This window comes from Anomaloglossus baeobatrachus, chromosome 1, assembly GCF_048569485.1.
Source record: "Anomaloglossus baeobatrachus isolate aAnoBae1 chromosome 1, aAnoBae1.hap1, whole genome shotgun sequence".
Taxonomy (NCBI): Eukaryota; Metazoa; Chordata; class Amphibia; order Anura; family Aromobatidae; genus Anomaloglossus; species Anomaloglossus baeobatrachus.
The window spans coordinates 344427334-344444330 of NC_134353.1; the positions used below are offsets into that span (position 1 = coordinate 344427334).

General features: G+C 46.9%; 1 protein-coding gene across 3 annotated transcripts in view; it reads right to left on the bottom strand.

The window, feature by feature from the left end:
- CENPC (centromere protein C) overlaps nt 1–16997 on the bottom strand; it is a 290257-nt gene that overhangs the window by 25522 nt on the left and 247738 nt on the right. For all 3 annotated transcript variants that reach the window (XM_075352390.1, XM_075352389.1, XM_075352388.1), the window contains 3 exons: nt 15718–15780; nt 11935–12003; nt 8678–8826 (listed from right to left, as the gene is read on the bottom strand). In XM_075352390.1, the coding sequence (XP_075208505.1) occupies nt 8678–8826; nt 11935–12003; nt 15718–15780 (281 nt within the window). The remainder of the gene's footprint in view (nt 1–8677; nt 8827–11934; nt 12004–15717; nt 15781–16997) is intronic.

Below are 16997 nucleotides of genomic sequence, written 5' to 3' on the forward strand. Positions count from 1 at the left end.
GTGCCGGTCAGCTGATCTGTGTAGAGAGCGGTGAGCACCGCTAGTCACGCAGGTCAGCAGGCAGACAGGAGGAAGAGCGATGCTGCAGGGAAGTGACCGGTGACGGCTCCACACTACAGCGACGCTGCTACCGCCACAGACAGGGGGAGGAGCAATGCTGCATGGAGCGAGGAAAGGTGAGTATAAACGTTTATTTTTTTTGTGTGATACAGGATACAGGCCATAGCAGGATGGATGGGGATATATAGCAGGATGGATGGGAGTATATAGCAGGATGGATGGGAGTATATAGCAGGATGGATGGGAGTATATAGCAGGATGGATGGGAGTATATAGCAGGATGGATGGCGATATATAGCAGGATGGATGGCGATATATAGCAGGATGGATGGCGGTATATAGCAGGATGGATGGCGGTATATAGCAGGATGGATGGCGGTATATAGCAGGATGGATGGGAGTATATAGCAGGACGGGAATACATAGCAGGATGGCAGTATATCGCAGGATGGGAGTATATAGCAGGATGCGAGTATATAGCAGGGATAAGGGCATATACCAGGATGGGGTATATATACAAGTAAGGAGGATCATTACCACGATGGGGTACCTTAGTAGAGAATTTAGGGACATTAACCCCATACACTGTCAGCAGCAGATCCTCGCCCCATAACATGACCACATATTTTGCTTAAAATTTTATTTTCCCATTTACCTCCTCTAAAACCAGGGTGCGTCTTATGGTCCGGTGCGTCTTATAGTCCGAAAAATACAGTATATACAGCAGTCTCTCTGTCTCCCATGTAAAGTATAAATTGCAGACCTTCCCCTGCTTGATTTTTATAAATAAGATATGGGTAGTTTTTTCCTCTACAATGTTGGTTTAGCCCCAACTCTTCATTTTCTCAATGGATAGCAGGAGAAATTGGACTGCACAATTTACCTACTTAATCCTAAATGTCCACAAATGGTCTGAAACTGCAGTTTGGACAAATGGCACGGCACAGAAAGGGAGAAGTGCTGTTTCGCTTTTTTTTTTCCCCAGCAGAAATTTAGCTCTGTTTGGAATAGATTACCATGTTTGCAGAGCCCTTGAAATACAAGAACAGGAAACACCCCATAAATTACTCTATTTTAATAATGATACTCTAACGTTTTTAGCTAGGCAGCTAGTGTTTTGATACCACCAATACAATTTGATTTACTTATTCACAACTAAGTAATGCTTATGATTCTTTCTTGTGCAAAATGATTAACGCACCTCAAATTTTATTGCACCGATTCTTCTGTTCACACAATACATCTAATGTGGCTCCAATATTACATGGTTGTGTCTAAAATAGATGGAGCACCCGTTTGTTTTCAGTTGATTTAATTCAAGGTCCCATTCTATGCTCACAGAGGAACATGAACAATATTATTCTTAAAAGAATTAATCTCATGAAGGGAGTCATGCCTTTACATCAGTGTATATTGCTAACAAAGCAGCTGTCCCGCATTACGTGCACTCGATCAGTGATATCAGTGTTCCAAAATGCTGCACTACATTACAGTACAAGAGTATAAAAGCTCAAATAATTTATTTATTGTTCGCCAGGAAGTTGCTTCTTAAAAAATATCACAATAAACAATCTTGTGACTCTTTTTCAACAGAAATAGAAATGGAAGCACTTCAAATATTACAGGATCTTCTGGCAGAACAACTTGAACTGCATCCAGGTAAATTTCCTGATTTTGAGAATAAAAAGCGCTCATTTTTTCAACCTTTTTCTTTGAGTGCCCCAACTGACATTTTTGTAAAAATGGTTATGGGAGAGATCTTCAGGATCCCTACTCACAAACCATATGACAATCTCATGGGCGAACAGAGACGTGCCTTAGATGAGTTGCGGAGGATGAAGGGGGTAATTTTCAAACCTGCTGACAAGGGGGGTAACATTGTTGTGTGGCCAGTGGAGCTCTACGAGAAAGTAGTGTTCAGACAGCTGGGGACCCTCTATGTTATCAGTGCCTTCCAAGTGATCCTACTTTGTCATATCAAAATGAATTGGGGGTTCTCTTGGATCAGGCCTATGAAGGAGGCCTACTTCCCAAAAAAACCTGGGAAGGTCTGAAGACCAAATATCCTTCTGTGCCCACTTTATACCTATTACCTAAGGTGTATAACGATCTTCACAACCCCCCTGGAAATCCAATTGTTTCTGGGAATGGGAGTCTTTCAGAACCCATTTCCAAACTTTTGGACTATTTCCTGAAACCAATTGTAGCCGAATTGCCATCATTTGTCCACAACTCTACTGAGGTTCTTCAGAGATTGGAAGGTATACATGTGGACTCGGACATTTATTTAATTACATGCGATGTAGAGTCCCTGTATACTTGTATCACCCATACTCTGGGGTTTGACAGCTCTAAAGGTCTATCTTCGTGGCCGAGATCATGATCCCAATATCGTGGATTTTTTGATGACCCTCATGGAATTTGTACTTTCCCATAACTATTTTGTTTTCAAAGATAGGTATTTCCTACAGAAGAGGGGCATGGCGATGTGTGTGGCTTGCACCCCATCATACGCCAACCTCTTCTTAGGCCTATGGGAACGGGAGTTTGTGCAAACCAGTGATGACTTTTGTAAATCTGTTGTGTTATGTGTTTGTTACATTGACGATGTGCTGTTTATTTGGCAGGGTTCTAAATCTCATCTGGAACAATTCCAGCTTCATCTTAACACCAACACATGGAATGTCAAGCTTTCCCACCACATCAGTCAGACTACAATTGATTTTCTCGATCTACACATCACAGTGGATCCTGAGGTTTTCTTCATACCACCATATTTCGTAAAAAGACTAATGTAAATTCCTTCCTTCATGCCCGGTCGGCCCATCCATCACACGTCATACGTGCTATTCCCAGGGGCCAATTTATTCGAGCATGACAAATTTGTGATAGAGATGATGATTTTGAGGCTCAGGCCAAGGATTTGAAATGAAGATTCTCCCATCGGGGATACCGGGGAGATCACATCGATCAAGAATACCATGCATCTAAAAATGTTGGAAGACATACACTGTTGTATCCGAAGGCCAGAAAGGAATCCAAGAATATGACACGTTTTATTTCAGGCTATCAGTCCAGGTGGAAGGAGCTAACGGCAGCCGTAACAAAATTCTGGCCTATTCTCAGAGAAGACAATTACTTGTTCAGTTTCGTTCCTGAAAAACCGTTTTTTGTCGCCAAACGGGGTAGCACTTTACAAGATCTACTAGTACATAGTCATCATGTGACCTCATCTAATTTCATTTTTGCTCTAAAGGCCCAAAGTGGGACTCTTGGGCATGTGGGAGTTGTACAGCCTGCTCATATATATCTAAAGTTGATTGTTTTTCTGATTCTGACAATGTGCGGTATTTAAAAATTCTGAACTTCATCAATTGTAGGTCGACTAATGTCATCTATCCGGCCTATGTAGCCCAATAGTGAAAAAAACAAAAATAAACCAGATAACCCTTTAACTTAAAAGTAAAATGAGTTATATAACAATCTCAATGATATTTGAAGCATATTTACAACATAAACTAATATGGCAGATTTGGGAAAAAAAAGGCCATTTAGGCAGCGCTCAGTCATGCTGCCCATTGAAGACCATTACAATCGGCAAGTGAAACAGCTGCTTAGACACAGGGTTAAAGGGGTTATCTGGCTTCTTTGACTTTTTTTTTTTATTTCCCTATTGGGCTACATTGGGGCAGGTAAGTAGATAGAGACCACTTACCTGCCCCGCTGTCAGCCCCTCTCCCCCGGCTCAGAGCGGTCATGTGACCGCTCCTGCCGCGATTTTGCTGCTTCCGGTCTTTGCACGTCTACATGGGCAGGGCCATGTTGACATGCAAATGTGGAGCAGCATGTCACCTCCCTGCTGGGTGTCTACAGTGCGAGGAGTCACCGCCCCCTTCCCTGCACCCTCCCACACATTCCCCCGCACCTCCAGTAACCTCCCCCTGCACTGCTGTGGGGGTCCGTGACCTGGGGGCGGGGCCTGGCGGCCGCTGCCGTGGTGTCAGCTCCAGCACCGGGCCCCCTGCCCAGGATCGCACATTCAAATGTACCGGCATCACAGATCACCGATGCCGGTACATTTGAAAGTGCTGATGAGAAGCAGCGCAGCGCTGCTGCTCATCACTGTCCCTCCCGCTGTCTGTGCAATCTGCAGCACAGCGGTGACGTCACTACTGTGCTGAACAGAGCACAGACAGCGCACGAACGTGCAGGAGCGGCGGGGACCGAGAACAGGTGAGTATGTACTCCACATGTGTTCCCTATGGGGATGGGGATGGGGGGGCTGGCAGAGCCATATGTGTGCGTGTGCAGAGCCATGTGTGTGCGTTTACGGTGCAGAGCCATGTGTGTGCGTGTACGGTGCAGAGCCATGTGTGTGCGTTTACGGTGCAGAGCCATGTGTGTGCGTTTACGGTGCAGAGCCATGTGTGTGCGTTTACGGTGCAGAGCCATGTGTGTGCGTGTACGGTGCAGAGCCATGTGTGTGCGTGTACGGTGCAGAGCCATGTGTGTGCGTGTACGGTGCAGAGCCATGTGTGTGCGTGTGCGGTACAGAGCCATATGTGTGCGGTACAGAGCCATATGTGTGCGTGTGCGGTACAGAGCCATATGTGTGCGTGTGCAGAGCCATATGTGTGCGTGTGCAGAGCCATGTGTGTGCGTTTACGGTGCAGAGCCATGTGTGTGCGTTTACGGTGCAGAGCCATGTGTGTGCGTTTACGGTGCAGAGCCATGTGTGTGCGTGTACGGTGCAGAGCCATGTGTGTGCGTGTACGGTGCAGAGCCATGTGTGTGCGTGTACGGTGCAGAGCCATGTGTGTGCGTGTACGGTGCAGAGCCATGTGTGTGCGTGTACGGTGCAGAGCCATATGTGTGCGTGTGAGGTACAGAGCCATATGTGTGCGGTACAGAGCCATATGTGTGCGTGTGCAGAGCCATGTGTGTGCGTTTACGGTGCAGAGCCATGTGTGTGCGTTTACGGTGCAGAGCCATGTGTGTGCGTTTACGGTGCAGAGCCATGTGTGTGCGTGTACGGTGCAGAGCCATGTGTGTGCGTGTACGGTGCAGAGCCATGTGTGTGCGTGTACGGTGCAGAGCCATGTGTGTGCGTGTACGGTGCAGAGCCATGTGTGTGCGTGTACGGTGCAGAGCCATGTGTGTGCGTGTACGGTGCAGAGCCATATGTGTGCGTGTGAGGTACAGAGCCATATGTGTGCGTGTGCAGAGCCATGTGTGTGCGTTTACGGTGCAGAGCCATGTGTGTGCGTGTACGGTGCAGAGCCATGTGTGTGCGTGTACGGTGCAGAGCCATGTGTGTGCGTGTGCGGTGCAGAGCCATGTGTGTGCGTGTGCGGTGCAGAGCCATGTGTGTGCGTGTGCGGTACAGAGCCATATGTGTGCGGTACAGAGCCATATGTGTGCGTGTGCGGTACAGAGCCATATGTGTGCGGTACAGAGCCATGTGTGTGCGTGTGCAGAGCCATGTGTGTGCGTTTACGGTGCAGAGCCATGTGTGTGCGTGTACGGTGCAGAGCCATGTGTGTGCGTGTACGGTGCAGAGCCATGTGTGTGCGTGTACGGTGCAGAGCCATGTGTGTGCGTGTACGGTGCAGAGCCATGTGTGTGCGTGTACGGTGCAGAGCCATGTGTGTGCGTGTACGGTGCAGAGCCATGTGTGTGCGTGTACGGTGCAGAGCCATGTGTGTGCGTGTGAGGTACAGAGCCATGTGTGTGCGTGTGAGGTACAGAGCCATGTGTGTGCGTGTGAGGTACAGAGCCATGTGTGTGCGTGTACGGTGCAGAGCCATGTGTGTGCGTGTACGGTGCAGAGCCATGTGTGTGCGTGTACGGTGCAGAGCCATGTGCGTGCGTGTACGGTGCAGAGCCATGTGCGTGCGTGTACGGTGCAGAGCCATGTGCGTGCGTGTACGGTGCAGAGCCATGTGTGTGCGTGTACGGTGCAGAGCCATGTGTGTGCGTGTACGGTGCAGAGCCATGTGTGTGCGTGTACGGTGCAGAGCCATGTGTGTGTGTGTACGGTGCAGAGCCATATGTGTGCGTGTGAGGTACAGAGCCATATGTGTGCGTGTGCAGAGCCATGTGTGTGCGTGTACGGTGCAGAGCCATGTGTGTGCGTGTACGGTGCAGAGCCATGTGTGTGCGTGTACGGGGCAGAGCCATGTGTGTGCGTGTACGGTGCAGAGCCATGTGTGTGCGTGTACTGTGCAGAGCCATATGTGTGCGGTACAGAGCCATATGTGTGCGTGTGCGGTACAGAGCCATATGTGTGCGGTACAGAGCCATGTGTGTGCGTGTGCAGAGCCATGTGTGTGCGTTTACGGTGCAGAGCCATGTGTGTGCGTGTACGGTGCAGAGCCATGTGTGTGCGTGTACGGTGCAGAGCCATGTGTGTGCGTGTACGGTGCAGAGCCATGTGTGTGCGTGTGCGGTACAGAGCCATATGTGTGCGGTACAGAGCCATATGTGTGCGTGTGCGGTACAGAGCCATATGTGTGCGGTACAGAGCCATGTGTGTGCGTGTGCAGAGCCATGTGTGTGCGTGTACGGTGCAGAGCCATGTGTGTGCGTGTACGGTGCAGAGCCATGTGTGTGCGTGTACGGTGCAGAGCCATGTGTGTGCGTGTACGGTGCAGAGCCATGTGTGTGCGTGTACGGTGCAGAGCCATGTGTGTGCGTGTACGGTGCAGAGCCATGTGTGTGCGTGTACGGTGCAGAGCCATGTGTGTGCGTGTACGGTGCAGAGCCATGTGTGTGCGTGTGAGGTACAGAGCCATATGTGTGCGTGTGCAGAGCCATGTGTGTGCGTGTACGGTGCAGAGCCATGTGTGTGCGTGTACGGTGCAGAGCCATGTGTGTGCGTGTACGGTGCAGAGCCATGTGCGTGCGTGTACGGTGCAGAGCCATGTGCGTGCGTGTACGGTGCAGAGCCATGTGCGTGCGTGTACGGTGCAGAGCCATGTGTGTGCGTGTACGGTGCAGAGCCATGTGTGTGCGTGTACGGTGCAGAGCCATGTGTGTGCGTGTACGGTGCAGAGCCATGTGTGTGCGTGTACGGTGCAGAGCCATATGTGTGCGTGTGAGGTACAGAGCCATATGTGTGCGTGTGCAGAGCCATGTGTGTGCGTTTACGGTGCAGAGCCATGTGTGTGCGTGTACGGTGCAGAGCCATGTGTGTGCGTGTACGGTGCAGAGCCATGTGTGTGCGTGTACGGTGCAGAGCCATGTGTGTGCGTGTGCGGTACAGAGCCATATGTGTGCGGTACAGAGCCATATGTGTGCGTGTGCGGTACAGAGCCATATGTGTGCGGTACAGAGCCATGTGTGTGCGTGTGCAGAGCCATGTGTGTGCGTTTACGGTGCAGAGCCATGTGTGTGCGTGTACGGTGCAGAGCCATGTGTGTGCGTGTACGGTGCAGAGCCATGTGTGTGCGTGTACGGTGCAGAGCCATGTGTGTGCGTGTACGGTGCAGAGCCATGTGTGTGCGTGTACGGTGCAGAGCCATGTGTGTGCGTGTACGGTGCAGAGCCATGTGTGTGCGTGTACGGTGCAGAGCCATGTGTGTGCGTGTACGGTGCAGAGCCATGTGTGTGCGTGTACGGTGCAGAGCCATGTGTGTGCGTGTGAGGTACAGAGCCATATGTGTGCGTGTGCAGAGCCATGTGTGTGCGTGTACGGTGCAGAGCCATGTGTGTGCGTGTACGGTGCAGAGCCATGTGTGTGCGTGTACGGTGCAGAGCCATGTGCGTGCGTGTACGGTGCAGAGCCATGTGTGTGCGTGTACGGTGCAGAGCCATGTGTGTGCGTGTACGGTGCAGAGCCATGTGTGTGCGTGTACGGTGCAGAGCCATGTGTGTGCGTGTACGGTGCAGAGCCATGTGTGTGTGTGTACGGTGCAGAGCCATATGTGTGCGTGTGAGGTACAGAGCCATATGTGTGCGTGTGCAGAGCCATGTGTGTGCGTGTACGGTGCAGAGCCATGTGTGTGCGTGTACGGTGCAGAGCCATGTGTGTGCGTGTACGGTGCAGAGCCATGTGTGTGCGTGTACGGTGCAGAGTCCGATGTGGGGCTGTTATTTGCAATGCTGTAGTGATACCAGGTCAGGTGCTGGGGAAGAATATACTGACAGGGAATGTGTGCAGGGGGTGGGCAGAGGGTGCGGCTGGACACTGGGGTGGGGCTGGACACTGAGGCTGGGCGGTGACAGCTGTGACTGGGAGGTTTTGCACAGGAAGTGGTCAGTTTGCTAGAGCTGAATGTAAACAAGAAGCTGCAGAGAATAAAGGTATAATTCAAGAGGAACAAAAGTTAGAAAACAAAAAATAACAATGTAGGTGTGATTTATATGACAATACAGCACAGATAAACTCAAACATTTTTGTTAAGCTAATGTCGGACAACCCCTTTAAGTGATTGTGCAATGAGATGGTGGAAAAATTGCAGCACCACAAGCCTGCTGTGGTTTTCAGGGGCAGAGTGACCACAGCCTAAGGGGTTAAACATCTAATGTGACTGTGAACCAGTGTTTTAGCCACTAACAAAAACATTTTAAATCTTTCAACCCTTATAAATTTGATAAAAAAAAAAACTTTACCCACCATAATAGACATTGAAATGTGCCTTTCAGTGAATTTTTTCGGGGCGATAATCAACTTTCCCGTGTTAAAAACATTGTTATTGAAGCTATTCCAGGATCTACAGGCATCATCGCCAAGAAATGTGCCCTTTTCACCGTGGGAAATGCAATCTGTCATAAAATAGGTTAATGAATACACCTAAGAAAATAGTAACAAGAGCAAATATATACACTAGGCATATCTTATTAAAGACAATATCCATCACTTTATTATTTAAAAATGTGGCAATGGTGGTCTAAACAGGAAGAAAAAAAAACAATTCCCTAACGTCCCTTACTCTTTGTACAGCTTCTTGTTTCTGCAGTTGGATTCCTCTTCCGGTGGGGATAATCAACTGGCCGCAGCAGTCATTATCATTTGAGCCACAAGAGACACACTGGCACTTAAATATAACTTATCTTTCTTTTGTTCATCAAATCACTGTGAGACCAATTTTAAAATTAAAAAAAAAAAAAAAAAAAAAAAAAAGAAGTTGACAACTCCAAAAGGGAACCAGCCAACATAAAAACTCAGTTTAATCTGTAGGCCTCATGATGAAGAGCAGGGGGAGCTCAGGAGACTGATACATAGTTGTGTGAGAAAAAGATTCAGTATAATCTGTATTTTCATCATTTAATCCACTGCTCTTTTTGGGATTTTTGGTGCAGTGGGCGGTCCCATCAATGACTGACAGCTATCTTTGTGTGTACTCATACATAGAAAGCTGTCAGTCACTTATAGGACCATCCCCAAAAGAGCAGGGGGCTTAAATAATTAAACTATGGCAGAACCTAAATCTTTTCTCACAAAACCACACATCAATCTACTCCGCTTCCCCTGCTCTATAATATGCTGCCTGCACAGACAGCATTTTCATAGAGAGAGTAGGAGTAAACAGTAATTAGGAGGCTGATATCCTAATCAATGAGCAGTAAGCTATCCCTTAAGAACAAAGATTATTTTTATAAGTGGTAAATTGCAAAGTGGCTTATTTTAAATACTTCTCACAGAAAAGGACAAATTAAAAACAGTAAAAAAATACTCAGCAGCCATTAGCCACTAGGAACCATCCCCTCCATGGAATGGTAGGCTGAGCGTAGTTTTCTCATCAGTATTATGCACCTGTGTTGCCCCTCACCTTTATCATGGGGGACCGACTGCATCTTGCTAGTGCATTTGCCATTTGACCTTTTGTTTGCCAACGGCTGTGTCTGATGAATTGTTTTTTTACTTACTTTAAAAACTTTGTGCAATTTTACCCATTTAAGATGAGTATTGATTTAAGGCGACGAACAAAATTATCTCCATAGAAAGTGAAATGAAGGGAATTTTGTTTACTTACCGTAAATTCCTTTTCTTCTAGCTCCAATTGGGAGACCCAGACAATTGGGTGTATAGCTTCTGCCTCCGGAGGCCACACAAAGTATTACACTTAAAAGTGTAAAGCCCCTCCCCCTCTGCCTATACACCCCCCCGTGCATCACGGGCTCCTCAGTTTTGGTGCAAAAGCAGGAAGGAGGAAACTTATAAATTGGTCTAAAGTAAATTCAATCCGAAGGAAGTTCGGAAAACTGAAAACCATTCAACATGAACAACATGTGTACACAAAGAACAACAGCCCGAAGGGAACAGGGGCGGGTGCTGGGTCTCCCAATTGGAGCTAGAAGAAAAGGAATTTACGGTAAGTAAACAAAATTCCCTTCTTCTTTGTCGCTCCATTGGGAGACCCAGACAATTGGGACGTCCAAAAGCAGTCCCTGGGTGGGTAAAATAATACCTCGTAATAGAGCCGTAAAACGGCCCTTTCCTACAGGTGGGCAACCGCCGCCTGAAGGACTCGCCTACCTAGGCTGGCATCTGCCGAAGCATAGGTATGCACCTGATAGTGTTTCGTGAAAGTGTGCAGGCTCGACCAGGTAGCCGCCTGACACACCTGCTGAGCCGTAGCCTGGTGCCGCAAAGCCCAGGACGCACCCACGGCTCTGGTAGAATGGGCCTTCAGCCCTGAGGGAACCGGAAGCCCAGCAGAACGGTAAGCTTCGAGAATTGGTTCCTTGATCCACCGAGCCAGGGTTGATTTGGAAGCCTGTGACCCTTTACGCTGGCCAGCGACAAGGACAAAGAGTGCATCCGAGCGGCGCAGGGGCGCCGTACGAGAAATGTAGAGTCTGAGTGCTCTCACCAGATCTAACAAGTGCAAATCCTTTTCACATTGGTGAACTGGATGAGGACAAAAAGAGGGTAAGGAGATATCCTGATTGAGATGAAAGGGGGATACCACCTTAGGGAGAAATTCCGGAACCGGACGCAGAACCACCTTGTCCTGGTGAAACACCAGGAAAGGGGCTTTGCATGACAGCGCTGCTAGCTCAGACACTCTCCGAAGTGATGTGACTGCTACTAGGAAGACCACTTTCTGCGAAAGGCGTGAAAGAGAAATATCCTTCATTGGCTCGAAAGGTGGTTTCTGAAGAGCCATCAGCACCCTGTTCAGATCCCAGGGTTCTAACGGACGCTTGTAAGGAGGGACTATGTGACAAACCCCCTGCAGGAACGTGCGTACCTGTGGAAGTCTGGCTAGGCGCTTCTGAAAAAACACAGAGAGCGCTGAGACTTGTCCCTTAAGTGAGCCGAGCGACAAACCCTTTTCCAATCCGGATTGAAGGAAGGAAAGAAAAGTGGGCAAGGCAAATGGCCAGGGAGTAAAACCCTGAGCAGAGCACCAGGATAAGAATATCCTCCACGTCCTGTGGTAGATCTTGGCGGACGTTGGTTTCCTAGCCTGTCTCATAGTGGCAATGACCTCTTGAGACAACCCTGAAGACGCTAGGATCCAGGACTCATGCATGTGTGCCTCCTTCGCACAAAGCATAAAAACTGAGGAGCCCGTGATGCACGGGGGGGTATATAGGCAGAAGGGGAGGGGCTTTACACTTTTAAGTGTAATACTTTATGTGGCCTCCGGAGGCAGAAGCTATACACCCAATTGTCTGGGTCTCCCAATGGAGCGACAAAGAAAAATCTATTTCTGTATTTAGCGGCATTTAATAAAGTAATACACATGTTCCTATATTACTTTCCATTTAAAAATTGTGTATATTACTTTAATGAACAACGTTCTATCCAACAGTCTGCAACTGTTCTCATTTTCCAAGGCCGACAAGTAGCCTCAATAATTACTAACTGTACATTCTGTGAATAATATAGCTGTCTTGATTGGTACTACAAAGGTTACCTACCAACAAGCACATCACTTTCTGTATCAGGATCAAAAGCAAGGGAATAGCGTGGAAAGAATTCTTTATGTTCTACAGAAAAAGAAAATGATATATTTACAAAGAAATTGCTTGCATTGTGAGCGAGCAAGAGATTAAGTGATGTTTCTTTACATGTAGTGAGTGCTACACAGGCATTTAGGATATGGTACACCAATAACAACATGTTATATTAATTACAATCTCCCCTTGAAAGTCTCTTTCAGTAAACATCCACAAACTGCACGGCACTCGCCTTCCCCACGTCCACTGGCGATTCTCCACCACTGCTTCCAGGTGTTGATGTGACGTCTGTGGCGCAGCCAGTGCCATGCGGCAATGACGTCACAGCAATAGCCAGTGACTGCAGTGGATCTGCCAGTGTAGACAGAACACCCTGCTCAGAGCCGCCCAGCTTAAAAAATGGTGTCAGGGCTGCAACCAATGCCAGAAGCCAGGAGCAGCAGAGACTCAATGGTCTAGAAGAGGAAGGAGAGTACAGCGCGGATACAGCCAAGGACAATTATTTACTAAAAAGCAAACAACCCCTTTAAGTTATCTTAAAGGGAACCTTATAGGCCCCAAATCTGCCGGACTATATCTCAGGCTACTTTCACACTTGCGTTGAACGGCATCCGTTGCATTGCGTTGTGTGACGGATGCAACGGATGTGTTGCATTTAGTGGCACAACGGATGCAACGGATCGTACAAAACAACGGAATCATTTTTTGTTTCTTCTTTCGTTTTACCGGCGGCAGACTATTGTGAACGATCAGCTGATCGCTCACAGCAGCCGGTCGCCGGGTGATCAGCTGATAGTTCGGCTGCCGAGAATGTGTGAGGGGGCGGAGTGCGGGGTTTGTGGAGCAGAGCGGGACCATGGCACTGAGGACGTCAGTGCAGCGAGGAATGCAAGGCTGGGGACAGGTGAGTGTGAGTGAGTGTGTGTGCGTGCGTGTGTACATGTGGAGTGGGGGGCGGAGCAGAGCGGGAAAGTGTCGGGCTCTATGCACACGTAGCTAGGGTAAATATTGGGTAACTAGGCAAAGCACTTTGCTTGGTTACCCGATATTTACCTTGGTTACCAGCGTACACCGCTTAGCGCTGGCTCCTTGCACCCGTAGCCAGGGTAAATATCGGGTAACTAGGGAAAGCGCATTGCTTAGTAACCCGATGTTTAACCTGGTTACGTGTGCAGGGAGCCAGAGAGAGCATGCGCAGCGAAATCCTACGGATTGCGCTGCTCAATAAACGTTACATGCAGTGTTCCCTCCGCCCGACGCAGCATTAAAATAACGACGCTGCGTCGTGCAGCGGATGCAACGCAAGACCATCCGTTGCTATCTGTAGCTAATAGAAGTCTATGAGGAATATAACTGTTTCCTGCAACGGTTACCGTAATTCCTCAAGGCTGCGGATAGCAACGGAAGCCATCCAACGCAAGTGTGAAAGTAGCCTCAGACACAGAGACGATCAGCTAATTTGTGTAACTCCAACTCACCTGATTATCAGCTTGCTGACAATTCATAGTGTACACAGGAAGTTGCCAATCAGGGATTTGGAGGGGGTTATACACAGAGCAGAAGACAAAGAGAATCTGTCACCAGCTTTTTGCCACCTAATCTGAGAGCAGCATAACGTAGGCACAGAGATCCTGATTTGAGTGCTGTATCACTTACTGGGCTGCTTAGTGTAGTTTTGACAAAATCACTGAATAAATCAGCATGAGATAGAGGACTACTTGCCGTGCTGCCAGGTAGTCCAGCATATTAAAAGGCTCTGTATAACTGCTAAATCAGTGGCAGAAAAATCATAGATTTTATCAAAATGACAGCAAACAGTTCAGTAAGTGACACATCAATGGAATCAGGGTCTCTGTCTCTACATTATGCTGCTCTCAGATGGGGGAGCAAAAACCTGGTGACAGATTCTCTTTAAAGCGTAACCGTCAATGTATTATTTTTTTTTCCCATAACTCAATAGTACACAGGAAATTAAGAAACTATGTAATTTATCTTATCAGACAAATCTGCTTCTTTCTCTGCCAGATTGATCAGAAATTATTAAAAATTCTCAATTCTGAGGTAAAATCTGTGTTCAGTGAAGACTTTCCCATTACTGAGATAGAAGATGGTACTTGTTATTGAAGAGATGCTATGTAGATAGAAGAGGGAGGAGGGGCAACTGCCATCTCAGTAGTGGGAAAGTCTTCACTTCGCTCTCCAATCAAAACAGGAGAAATTTTGCAGGTGGTTTTCTACATGAAAGCACTCTAAGGCATGTTTCAGATGTCAGTGATTCTGGTACGTATGTGCTAGTTTTTATACGTACCAGAATTACGGACATACGCAGACCCATTATAATGAATGGGTCTGCTCACACATCACTGACTGGGTCTCCGTGCGGTCAGTGTATTGTTAGTCTCTTTAAGGGACTAGAACATGTGATAACTTTTGCTATATACAGATACAGCAATACTACAGTATTGCTGTATACAGTAAAAATCACAGTCTCCTTCAAAGTTCTGAAATTGTTATATGCAGGTCCTGGTTGTATTACACAGCCATTAGGCAACTATTATCGAGCTCACACTGTGAGACTGCTCCATACACCCGCTTAATACCATACCAGGAATGTGAAGAAAGGTTTAAATGAGCTGCAAGAATTTCTGGAAATAGTGGTTGTGTACTGCATGTGACAACAATATCCCGTATTCTTCATATGTCGGACATGTGGGGTAGGAGTCACAGGATGGACTAGGTTATACAAAAAACGACATGAAGTCAGCCAAAAGCATGTGGGAAAAAAAAAATTTATGGTCTGATGAGACCATAGACGAACCATTTTAGCCATAATTCCAAAAGGTGTATTTGACACAACAGCAACACTGCACAATGCCAAATGAACACCATGATGAAGCATTAGGTTTTCGGGCACTTTTCAGCAACTGGAACTAGGGCTTTAGTCAAGGTGGAGGGAATTGAAACAGGTCCAAATATTAGTCAAAACCTTCAGGCCTCTGCTAAAATATTATATGAGCTTCACATCTCAGCATGATGACCCCGAGCATAACTACAAAATCAAATATTATTGTCCTGAGGAAGGAGTTTTTTTTACTCCAAAATGTGTAGACAATAAATCATTATCCAGGATGTGCACTGCTTAGTTTTCATATCCACGGCAGAGCGGGTTAATCCCTTTTACTGAGTCTTCTGATACATGGCCTCCACTCTACCCTTTCTAATGTAATATTGTCTACACCACCCATTTTATTAATTAAACCCACCCCATTGTAACACCTTGTGAAATATGGAAAAAACACACTGTCCCCATTTCATGCTGCCCCTTCTCCATTCCATGCCCCCTTTTCACATTTTGCCTCTCTTCACTGTCCTCCCCCACACTGCCCTTTTTACTGTTTCCTGTAATCATGCTTCCCTCTCTCTAAACTGTTCAACTTCGCACAGTCCCCCCCGATGGTTCCCCCTTTCCACACTGTGCCCTTCTTTATACAAGTCCCCTACATATTGCCCCCTCTGCAGCAAACCCCTAACACCCACCCTCCGTGCCTGCTCTTTTCACACTGTACACATCTTTTTCAACCAAAAAATAAAAATAAAAGAAAACAAATGGGTATGGTTTTTGGAAAAAGGAAAAAAAATAAAGGGCAAAAATAAAAATTGGCCTGGGAATGGGTTAATTTCTTTTCTGAAGGCTTGTGAGAATTTTGTGCAATATTAAGGAGCATGAAATAAGAATATACCTACTTGAATAAACAATCGATTCATCATCTTCTGCAGATATAATATGATGCTCTGGTCCCTCAGATACTAGATTTGTGAAACAAAAAAAAAACCAGATATTTTTGGGTACATAAAATTTTTGATAACTTTATATGACATTTTTCTGAGGTGAATAATGGAAATTTTAAGAGCTCTGATTTTGCTTTTCTTGTACAATTTATAACACTGGTTTAATTCTTAATTTCATATAAAACTAAATCATTTGGACTTTTATAAATGTAGTGATACCAAAAATGATTGTTTTATTTATTTATTTTTTTTTAAAGAAGCTGTCCTATGAATCGTTTTCCATTAAGTCTGTGTATACGTGTATGATGTGTAGTGTGAGCGTACTAAAGCGGGCTTTACACGTTGTGACATCGGCAACGAGATATCGTCGGGGTCACGTCGTTAGTGACGCACATCCGGCGCAGTTACCGACATCACAGTGTGTAACGCAAATGAGCAACATTCAACGAGCACAAAACGTCATAAATCGTTGCTCGTTGTCACGTCGCTCATTTCCATATCGCTGCAGCGACAGGTACGATATTGTTTTTCGTTCCTGCGGCAGCACACATCGCTGTGTGTGAAAAGGAGGAAGGAAGGATGTGGGCGGCATGTTCCAGTCGCTCATCTCTGCCCCTCCTTTTCTATTGGGCAGCGGTTCAGTGACGCTGCTGTGACGCTGAACGAACCGTCCCCTTAGAAAGGAGGCAGATCGCCGGTCACAGCGACGTCGCAGACCAGGTAAGTGCGTGTGACACTGTCGTAGCGATAATGTTCGCTATGGCAGCAATCACCACATATCGGCCGTACGACGGGGGCGGGTGCTATAGCGCTCGGCATTGCTAGCATCAGCTAGCGATGTCGCAACGTGTAAAGCCCGCTTAATATGCTCACCTACCGCCAATCTCTCCGGGATACAGCGCCATTCTCCTCTTTGCAGTGATTTCACCGTAATTTAGACTATCCAGCTATTGTGTGTTGTTCTTCTGCGTTTTTTTTTTTTTTAGCCCTTCCAGCCATTGAATAGACTAAAAAAACGCATGGAACAAAAACACACAAAAAAAACCGCATGAGTTTATTGTTGTGTTTGTTGTGTATTTTGGCTACAAGATGCCTTCTCTGCCATAAGGTACAATTTTCAGGAGCAGAACTTTTCTGTAGCGTGTGCACATACCCTAAAAAGAGCATAGTGCATAGTGATAATCCCTGCCTAACTATCCCAGGCTATAAAGGGATGTTTAGAAAAAGTATTTCTA